The 10,992-nt window shown below is 41.6% G+C and overlaps 1 protein-coding gene across 3 annotated transcripts; it reads right to left on the bottom strand.

Moving 5' to 3' along the window:
- Positions 1 to 3,654: 3,654 nt before the first annotated feature.
- LOC115754925 (ABC transporter G family member 38-like) lies at positions 3,655 to 10,337 on the bottom strand. Of its 3 annotated transcripts, none has more exons than XM_030694115.2 (23): positions 10,057 to 10,337; positions 9,754 to 9,874; positions 9,571 to 9,659; positions 9,386 to 9,470; positions 9,118 to 9,277; positions 8,960 to 9,036; positions 8,810 to 8,863; positions 8,641 to 8,731; positions 8,210 to 8,511; positions 7,653 to 7,934; positions 7,263 to 7,579; positions 6,997 to 7,157; positions 6,812 to 6,915; positions 6,563 to 6,698; positions 6,316 to 6,473; positions 5,898 to 6,224; positions 5,516 to 5,806; positions 5,348 to 5,431; positions 5,097 to 5,230; positions 4,780 to 5,007; positions 4,523 to 4,694; positions 4,061 to 4,315; positions 3,655 to 3,955 (listed from the first exon to the last, which is right to left on the bottom strand). In XM_030694115.2, the coding sequence occupies exons 4-23, from the start codon at positions 9,467 to 9,469 to the stop codon at positions 3,698 to 3,700; spliced, it is 3,675 nt and encodes a 1,224-aa protein (XP_030549975.1). In that variant the 5' UTR covers position 9,470; positions 9,571 to 9,659; positions 9,754 to 9,874; positions 10,057 to 10,337; the 3' UTR covers positions 3,655 to 3,697. The 3 variants fall into 3 exon arrangements, with proteins under 3 accessions (XP_030549975.1, XP_030549972.1, XP_030549974.1); XM_030694112.2 differs by having other exon boundaries at positions 6,316 to 6,455; positions 6,563 to 6,719; XM_030694114.2 differs by having other exon boundaries at positions 6,563 to 6,719.
- Between the last annotated feature and the right edge of the window lie 655 nt (positions 10,338 to 10,992).

Genomic DNA, 10,992 nt, shown 5'->3' on the forward strand with positions numbered 1-10,992 from the left:
AGAATGCCATCGCTCACGGGATTTGCCCTTTTGATTCTTAGGGACATTGGCAAGTCTTTCACTTGAAGTAAATCTTGTCCCCCATAATTGTACAAGGAGTTAATACCATTCAACATCTCGGACCGAACTCTCAGTGACGTGGTTACCTAAGTTAATTTTTCGTTTAGCAAAAGAAATCCCAAACTAGAATGCCTGATCTCGATCTAGAATTCCCTCCCATTTCATGTTGAAATATGCCCATATGTCAATGCATGCAGCAAACGACTACAAAATATTTGACGTGGTAAGCTCTCGTGTATTTTTTGAAAAGGGAGCTTTTGGCGGGATAGACAGAATGCCAAGGAATGGCGGATTTGGGTAAAGAAATCGGTGTGACTTTTTGTGAGGAAAAAAAAAAAACTAGGTGAATATGTCATGGATATACCAATTGGGGTTTTATGATATTCACCCTAGAAAAAAGAAAAGATAGTTGGCCAATCTGCTACTAATGTACTTTTGAGACTACTTTTCACTATTAAAAACTATAACAAGCATAGCATGCATCTTCGGCGTAAAAGAAAATAAACGGTCAATCTCGCGTACCCTTGATTTGAGAGAGCGAGTGTTATAATCCTCAAAATCAAGGATGAATGATTCTGCTCGTCTAGAATACTATTTGCATTAATGTTGTACGCTCTATTTTCCTCGACATTATTAACCAATCGAATTCATTATGATAATAACTTAGTGGGCCAAGACATGGAGTAGACCATATTTTTTCAGTCTAATCACAACTTTTTAGGTGGGACAATGTGATGGAGAAGATGCCCTTTTACAAGTAAAACCTAGGTGCTTAAGTTGAAGTTTGGTGGGAATATTAGACAGGATGATGTCCTTATAAATAAATAAGACACAAGCGTAAACCCTAATTCACACAACACATCATTTCCCTTTTTTGCCCAATGCATCCATTAATTTAATTGAATGCCCACACATCATGACCGCACTCGACACACCACTGAATCTATGTCCCATCGCCACTCATTGGCATCATTGTCCAAATGGAAGCTGAGAAAAATAATAATTTGTGATTTTTTAAAAAAAAAATGAGAAGAATTCTTCAATAAGTTTAATTGGCAATGGGAAAATACAGAAAAAAAAAAAAAGAAACCAAAAACAAAATAACAAAAAAAAAGCCGAAAAAAAAAAATGACCCCACCAAAAATTCACACTTTTATTATGAAATAAAATGGACATTTTTAGTTTTTGTAGGTTTTGCATTTTTGGCTTGAAGCACTCAAATATGTTGTTGAAGTTTATAGAGTGAGGGGAAAAATCCAAAAAAGGGACAGAAGTCCTATTTTTTTTTTTAAATAAGGGCCCCAAGTGAATTATGTTTCAAATAAGGACCCAAACTCACATAGTACGTTTCGATTAAGGGCCCGAAGTGGCCATAATATTTCAAAAAAGGGTCCGGCCCGAAGGGCGTTTTCGTCATTTAACATTTTGATTTTTTTATTCATTTTTTTATTTTCCCTAATTTAAAAAAAAAAAGGCTACACATAGGCGGGAGGGCTGCCTCTCCCGCCTGTGGCCGGCGGCCCACCGTCGGTGGGGGGTCGATGGGCACGGTGAATGTCGACGGGGTTGCCGGCGACCCCACCGGTCAGAGGCGAGGGCCACACCGGGAGAGGGTCGGGCCCTCTCCCGGATCTGAGTGAGGGCAGCGGTCCTCGCCCAAATTGGGGACCGCCGACCGTTGCCCCGGACTAGGTAGGGGTCGCCTTGACCAGGAGACCCCCCACCAACGATGGGGCGACGGTCGGCGGTCCTTGATCCGGGCGGGCACCGCCGCCCTCACCTAGATCTGGGAGAGGGCCAAAGGCCCTCGCCTTTGGTTGGAGGGGTCGCCGGCCCTTGCAGAGGTGCCGGCGACCCTTGCTAGCCTTTGCCGCCCCCTCCTACCGCCCTCTGGCGGTTAGGCAATGGCCATAAGCGGGAGGGCTGTCCCTCTCGCCCGTGAACGTCCACTTTCTCCTCCTTTTTTTTTTTTTTTTTTTTTTTTGAGAAAATAGATAACAAAAAGTATAATAAAAAAGAAAAAAATTAAATAAGTAAAAAGACTAAATGTCCTTGAAATCAGGCCTTTTTTTGAGATTTTATGGTCATTTCAAGTCCTTATTTGAAACAATATTCACTTCATGCCCTTATTTGAAAAAATGAGGGTATTTCGGGCCCTTATTTGAAATATGATTCACGTAAGGCCTTTATTTGAGAAAACATGAGGACTTTAGGCCATTTTTTGGGTTTTCCCCGTGAGTTAATACAACGAAAAATCTCAAATTGATATATTTGTGATAAATTTATCATAAATTAATTCTTTGACCATTAAATATCCAAATTTGATATGCTTGTGACAAAAAAAAAAACTAAACTGGTACACCTCAAACAAAAGGAGGGCAAAAACCCCAAAACAGTACACCCATCAATTGTCACGTGTCATCCAACTCAATAATTTGATGGCAAAATTTAACTTAAATTAACAGTGGGTAAATTTATTACATGTGTATCGGTTTGGGATTTTTGGCGATCAAAAATTAATTTGAAGTAAATTTACATAAATATATCAATTTGGGGTATTTCACGGTAGTAATCCAAATTTATGTATGAAGTATATTTTCATCCCATGTTGGTAGAAATATGCTCTAAAAACTAGGTATGAACAACACAAGTGGATAACGATGTAGCGTGATCTTGATGCGGTAATTAATCCATCGAGAGAGAGAATCCCAATCATAAAATGTACGAACAGCTTGTCAATAGACAAAAAGAATTGTTTGTACTTGAAAATTTAATTTTTTAAAGTACACATTTATTTAACGAGTTAAATATTTAAAATAGTTAATAGCAGTCTCACAAAAGTCGATATAGTATTGAAGCATGAGATGTTGATTTCAAATTTTTCGGAACCACCCTATTTATCTCCTCTCTTATTAAATATTTCCACGGAGTGCTTGTCCACGGGCGCGGCGCGGTAAAATTCACCTAAAATTTTTACTGTTTCGAAAAGATTGAATTTTCTAATGGCTGTGGAGCAAAAGCTTTGTTGTTTCCATTTTAAAGTTCACCTATTAAATGTCGTTTGCACGGTATGCAAAGGATCGGACCCTCGAGAGGTCATGGGAAACCAGTTCCCGAATAGACTACGATCATAACCCCATGAGCTCGACTCGCGGAAGCGACGGTGAGTTTCCTTTTCCTGTTAGCAGCATCTCTCTCTCTATTAAAACTAAGCGAACACACGTGTGAACTTAGATCGCAAACTCTTCGTATCTGCACTGATCGGTAAGTCAGAGACCGGCGTGCGGTTGGCCCCCGAAAGTCTTAAAGACGAATTCTCAATCTTGCTCCCCCTCCCTCGCGTAGCGAGGTAATCAGCGGCATCAAATTTGCCTTGCGACTGTCGTTTGACTGGATCGATCGGTTATGTCGAGTTTCTGAATCCTTAATATGGTCATCTTTTAGGAAAACTAGTTCATTTTGCACTTAGTTACAAAAATGTTGTCTGAAGAGTAGTCAGAAGTTGGAACAGAATTAGTGCCGGCAGTTCCCTTGCTGATATGTGCTCAAGAGAGCAGATGAATAACACAAAGCAAAATGGCAGGAATCAAGACCTTACAGATGTGCTTTTAGAGCTTCATTAGACTTTGGACTTTGCCTATCTCTTCTGAAAGTTCAGAGCCTTCATAGCGTAGCTGTATACACTAACAAAGAGCAGTACAAATCCAATCAATACGACCGATACCACCCACAAGAAGTCGTATCTGAAGCCGAAGTAATCCCTCAGATACTCCGCAACCGTCTCCCCCGAGTCAAGCTTGCTATGCATATCACCATATTGTGCAGTGACCATGCCGTATATGCTCCAAGAAACCGGGCATAGCCATGTATACCACCTCCACCACACAGCGATTCTCTGCAATAGGAAGAAAGACCGATAAGGTGAAGTTAACCGGTGGCGATCCTTGTCAAAAATCAAATCTGCAGAGCAGGGTGCAAAGGTGAATGGGCAAAACTTTACCGTCCTGGGAATCACAACGCCCGAGAAGAGAGTCCACATTGAGTAGAACGTGCCAGTGGATGTTGCGGCGATCACTTGGTTGGGACTAACTGCTATGATCATCATCCCAAAGTATAGAAAGTACAAGATGGAGATAAACAAGAAGAACAGGTTTAAGAAGAACCTCGTAGCCGTCCATTCATATCCCGTCATCGCGAATGTTATGGTCCAGTGAATAACTACCTGAAGTAACGTATATGGAATCTCAATTGCAACCTGTAAACAAACGAGGATCATTCCAGAACATATAGTATAGTAAGGATCGCATTCGGAGTACTCATGCCTAAGGCTCATTGTGCTGTCCTTAACTGGCTCATTTAGATTATATGCCTATCATGAATTGGAGCCACTCGGCTCTATGACTTTAGTCTCCTACTATGTTAGTTTCTACTAGTCGGGAAACATGAAAATCTACTCGATCACCTGTGCCATCGCATAAGGAAAAGCAGAGTACATTCCAGCTGCACGCTCTCTATAATACACGGTCCTTTCGGTTACTATGACCGGACGCGCCAGAGAAACACTTTGTGTTCCCATAAATGTGATTGTAGTGAACAGAGCACCCACTCCGTTCAATATATCCTGTCTCGAGCTCCTGCACGATGAATTTAATTCACGGTTGCTCGATAAACAATAACATGATGAGAGATGACTGTCTAGGTTTTTTTTATGTATCACACCTTTTGGAACCGAGATCCCAGAACAAGATGCCAAATACCACGGCCACTGACACGGTGAAAACAAACCGTGCTGCCGTATACGACACATTTCGCCAGTAGGATTTGTGCTGTTTCCATAAGCAAACTTTGAACTGAGACAGGAAGGACCGTGAGTACTTTGAGGGAAAACTAAGGGGATGTGAATCGAGAGAAGGTGAGCTCAATTCCCTAATTAAAGCTTCATTTCTCCTGCACCATGCAGTATGTTAATGGAAACACCGGTCAACTGCTCTTTTCCTTTCAAAGAAATAAGAGAAGAATCGTGTTTTTATTGATACCTGTAAAGTTCTGATCTCTTGTACTCATCTGCAAACTCTACACCCAAGATCTCTTCTCGTGCCCTTGCAGTGACTTCCAACACCCAGTTTGCAGGATTAGTATTGTCTCCTACTCTTTCAACTCCAGGTATGCTCTTCAAAAACCACCAATTTGGAGAAAAATGAGTCGGCCGATGTGATTGTGAGGTATGTGAAAATGGAATTAACAGCATATATAACTGGATCAGGCTTTATTTTATGCAAATTCCCACCTCGAAATAGGCTATCATGGTACGACATTGCGGTCCCAAAGGGCCTGCGTATATTTCTCTTCCACCCCAGGTCAATAGGATCAACTGTGATTAGTTCAAAAAACCAAAATTATTTTCTTTGCCAAAAGATGTGCCGAAAGAAAGCATGTTTAGTGTCGCTGATGTTACCTCATCGAAGGATTCAAATATCTCGAGACTAGGCTGATGAATCGTGCACACTACTGTCCTTCCCATATCAACGGTACTTCTTATGGTTCTCATCACAAGGGCAGCTGCTCGGGCATCAAGGCCCGAAGTTGGCTCATCCATGAAAATTATCGACGGGTTGGTGACGAGCTCAACTGCAATGGTTAACCTTTTCCGTTGCTCCACCAAAAGTCCATTAAGATTCGAAATTCCAACGAGAGCATTTCTTAGAGGCGTCAGCTCAATTAGGTCCATCACCTCCTCTATGAAAAGCTGCATCGTTCACACATATACGGCAGTTATTACCATCAGGCAAAAAGCTCATGTAAGATTATGCAGTTAATTACACAGAAATTAGACACACCTCTCGAGTCTCCGAGTCAGTCTCTGGAGGCAATCGGAGCCATGCTGAATAGAGAAGGGACTCGTACACAGTAACGAAAGGAGAATGTATGTCTTCCTGTTCGCAGTACCCGGAGATCCGAGCAAAAGTTTCCTGCTCCTTTTGGTGACCCGATATAGTGATGTCTCCTTCTATGTATCCACTGTTCTTCCTTCCAGCCAATACATCGAGTAATGTAGTCTTTCCAGCACCACTAACTCCCATGAGTGCCGTCAGAACTCCGGGTCTGAAAGCTCCGCTCACACCATTCAGAAGCGTTAACCGATTCTGCTGAGAATTCTGGAATCCCTGCAAGTTCAAATTTTACGGATAACTGTTGAATTTGTGACCAACAATTCTTGTCATTAAGTCACATAGTCCCAAACAAAAGTATGAGTACCCCTGGCATGTCGACAGAATATGTGACATTCTCAAAGGTGAGAGACAATGGAGTAAATGGGAGAAGCGTTCTTTCCCTGCCTTTTCCATCTTCTCTAGTTTTCTGTTTTTCGTTCAAGACGTCTTCTGTCATAAAAATGGCTTGCGATCTCCCATATTCTGCAGGAAAAGGTCAGTGTGCTTAGAATCGGCAATTGTGGGAAACTTCGATGAAACCAGCAGCTCAGCTCCTAATGATTTTAGCTTACGGTTGAGATAAGAAAGTGCCAGAGTGCTGACAACATTTAACAGAACAATGAAGCCGATCAAGGCACCAAGGCTGATCCAATACCAACTTGGGTCCGTGAACAAGCCATGTGATCTCAATATGGCTATTCCAAGAGTCTCTTGTGTTCCTTCGAGGGCCTATATGGATTTCCTGGATCAATTATACGCTTTCCACAAAATTTTACAGAAGAAACTGCACACTATTACAATAACAACAGTTGACCGCGTACATGACTCCAAGATTCGCCAAGAAATTCATTTACTGAGATGGCGGTTTGCGTGTACATTAGCGGAGACGTCCAGAAGCCCCATATCAGCCACTTCTTCATTTTTCCTGGAAGGAAGACGAGGGTTCATGGGACTTTCGAAGCAAATAAAACCGGTACTCTCTATCTTTTAATGATGAAGGCCATACCTTGTGACAAGATAAACCCACCAAAAGTCAGAACCCACACCATTGCGAAGCTTCCAGCAGTGTTTGCAATGACATGGTCCCGGCTCAGCGTCGCCGTGCAACGGAAAAGTGCGAATGACATTTGTCCACTTAACACGAGTGCCATGTATTGCTTTAGTAACCTGAACAATAAATCAACGAGTCAATGGAAGCGATCCGCCAATACTAGAGAGCACATGACTGAGAATGTTTATGCACAAATGCACAAATCGGGTGATGAAACTCGCCTTATGACACTAGGATCAAATCCTATTATATAATAAGCCGTGCCAACCGCAAGAGCTACTTCTATGATGGATAAAGGGAACCAGAGGATCGAAGACGGCAATGAGAATGCCCATGAAGGATAAAAATGGAGATCCCTTTGCTTGTAGAACACAGGAAGCTTGTCAATCGTATTTGGAAGCTCAAGAAATCCAGCGAATAATATCACGTGGATCAAAAAATAGAGTGCGCCGAGATGCACCGTTCCATCTTCCACTGAATCATGCTGCTTTCTGGCTTGTCCAAATACCGTTGCCAGAATGATTGAACAGATCCAAATCTGACATGCTTGTTAGATGAGTTGAAAATTTTTGGCGTTTGTAATGTAGCCTAGAAAAAGAAACTTCACTTACTTGAAGTATCTGGATTTTGTGTAAATAGGCATCCCGCCTCATCAGAGTTGCTTCCCTGGACAAGCAGGCTTTCAATAGTTCCCTCTTGCTAGCACCATACTTAGATTTTGCCAATGCTGCAGCATGATTTTTTGACCTATCAAATGGGGTCCTCAGCTCCTGTTCATTAGCTCTTCCCACATGAAATGACTTGAAGGCCTCAACAAACTCAGCAACTGGAATGTAACGATACAGTGATTCTTCACTGACCCAGTACTGCCTCTGATCCTTTCTTGAAGTTACCTTTTCAATCACAGTCAAAGCAAAAGTTAGGCATGCAAAATTTGTTTGTCTAGGAGCAGGTTGTCACTCTGGAGTTAAGAATACTAGAGAGGTGACAGAAAGCAGATCATGCAACTTAAAACTCATGTTAAGAAATTTCACTATTCCTCCTAGAAATGTTGTTTTCAAGAATGAAGTGCCTGCGCTTGACAGTTGGAAAAGTTTGCTAAATAATTGCCATGAACTAAGCTAGCAATACCGCATAAGTGTCACTTATGCGACTACATCACACCTACTTCCTGTAGATAGTCAGCAACGCCTTTCCTGTCGGGACATCTGAAGCCCATGGATTCGAAAAATTCAAGAACACATTCACGCGGGCCTTGGTACACGATTTGTCCTTCCGAGAGGAGTATAATGTCGTCGAACAGCTCATAAGTTTCCGGAGGTGGCTGAAGAAGTGAGACGAGAGCAGTCTTGTTAAATATGTGGATGGATTGCCTGATAGAGTTTACTATCTGAAAGGTGGTCGAACTGTCGAGACCAGTTGATATATTGTCCATGAAAAGTGCATTTACAGGACTGACCAGCATTTCCCCTGAACCAATTAAATCAGAAACCAAAAATGTAAATAGGTAACCAATGTGCATCAAACTTAGCCATCTCATGAAAGGATTACATCCACTTAGCCATCTCATGAAAGGATTACATCCATGCGGGACTTTACCAGTAGTAACACGTTTCTTTTGTCCTCCAGAAATGCCCCTCATCATTTCATTTCCTATCATAGTATTGGCGCAAACTTCAAGTCCTAAAATCTGGGAGAAATCAGTACTTGGATCAGTGCAATGTGTGAAACCTACGATCAATATAGTTCTAACAGTGGTTTGTTTTACCCTGAGAACATAATCAGTAACTATATCTTCCTTGTGTTCCTTCAAAACCGATGCCTGTTCCACAATAAATTCTAAGCATAAGAACCTTCTTGAAAGAATATAAGGAAAAACTTAAGGAGAATGTCTCCGAGAGAGGTAAGATATGTCTACCTTCATCAGGGCGTCGATATAAGGATCTGGCTTAATTTTCAATAACTTCTCCCTTCTAAGAAGTTCTGTAAGCATGTCTGCAGGTCGTAGATTTGGTAGAAGTCATGAAGATGCCGATTCTCCATGTCTAACAGCTCTAATATTTGCATTTAACTTACCGTAGCTAGAACCGGCTCCTTGACATTTTGCAGAGAAGGCCAATGTTTCTCTAACAGTCATCTGGGGAATATGGACGTCGTACTGGCAAATGTAAGCAGCCGTCCTTTCTGGCACGAACTCGTGCATTTTGTGGCCATTGTATGTGACTTCCCCTGAAAACTAAAATTCACAAAGAAGTTATGAGACGACTGAAGAATGGCGCAAATCCTGTATGCCATAAGAACTACAATGTTCTAGAAGACAAATTCTAGAAGAAGTTTGTTATACGTTCAGTTCCGGATCTCGCTTTCCCGTCAAAGCTTTGAGCAAGGTGGTTTTGCCGGAGCCAGGTGGTCCCAGCAGCAAGGTCATTCTGCAAATAATTTAATGAGTGTGAAATCTTAATATTGTGAACCTGAAAGGGTTGACAAAACCAAAGAAGGTTGGCTAAGTGATTAATCGAAATCAAGAACCTTCCAGGCCTTATTATACCACTGACATTGCGAAGAACAGAAAACCTTCTCTTATGACTCGGAAGGAGATGAAGATAAATTCCTACATCCTTTAAGACAGAACAGACGATCACTATGAAATCCTCAAGAATGACAACATAGATAAGAAAAAAAGAGGAAAAAAAAGGTCAAAAATAGGAGTACCTCTAGCCGGTTGATAAAGGAGTTGAGCACTGTTGGTAAAGCTCTATCACCCACATAAGCTTCTGCTTCGACATTGAGATACTGGAATCGAACCTCAATCGTCGGTAATTTGAGGCCAACTCTGTTCATTAAGTAAAATAAATTAAACATACACACTTGATAAACAAATAGGGCAGGAATTTGCTTATGATTTTTTCAACTTGCAATGTCATCTGTATAAACTTCTCGAAAAGGGACCATCTTGAACTCTCAGCAAAGGATGAATTAGCGTCGTCTCATTCTTCTAATACTAGTACACCTAACCTGTCTATCCTCCTCTTGAACTTCTGCAGGTACTCTTCGTTGCTATCAGCGTTCTTCAGAAACTTATCCAGTAAACCTTTCCTCTCCCCAAACCCAAGCTTTGTGAGGTCTGTTTCTTTAAGATCTCCCGTAACTCCACGCAGAATCGCTTTCCGCACTCTCCGATATGTCGGCAGACAATTGAGAGCAGCCCATTTGAGAGTTTCTTCATCGTCTTCTCGATTCCTACTACTACTATGAATGCTATGTGCATTTGAGTTAGTCCTAATGTGGCCTAGCTCCATCGGTTGCTTCACAATCTACAGATTCAGGAATGTAGGACACCCCAAATCATGCCTCTTGGTTTCCATTTACAATAGTTTCTGACGTTCCAAGATAGCAAAAAAGGAAAGAAAACCCTCTTAATTTAGTTTCTTAATGAGGCAAATCTGAGAATTTAAAATTGTAGTGGATACTCTGCCAGATTTTGCATTGAATAACTTCTTAAATAATGGTAATCTTGGAGAGTGAAAATGTGTTCATGTCGGCAGCACCATCCTTAAATGGAAGTTTACGGATGTCATTGATCTACACTGCTTTATCTCCAGGACCAGGTTCAAAGTGTCCATGGCTCTGAGGATCAGAAGATTCCGATCGGGCTTCAAGTTAAATATAACTAGGTGCCGATTTCCAAGTGCGAGTCGGGTTTACCCTTCGGTAAACAGCCGTTCCAGTCACTGCCAGTGCGGACAACTGTTACTTAGCCTATCAGAGAGTGGCAATTGAGGATAGTCGTAAATATAACATAAGTGGAGTATTAACAGTATCTGTAATCTCGCCTCATCCTTTTCCTTCACGAATCACGTTCTTATTTTGGGTGACCCAAGATTAACCTATGCACATAGCTTGGACACACCCCATGCGTTTCTTCTTGTGCTTATCGGAGGAAAACAGGAA

Source organism: Rhodamnia argentea, chromosome 4 (genome assembly GCF_020921035.1).
Source record: "Rhodamnia argentea isolate NSW1041297 chromosome 4, ASM2092103v1, whole genome shotgun sequence".
Lineage (NCBI taxonomy): Eukaryota > Viridiplantae > Streptophyta > Magnoliopsida > Myrtales > Myrtaceae > Rhodamnia > Rhodamnia argentea.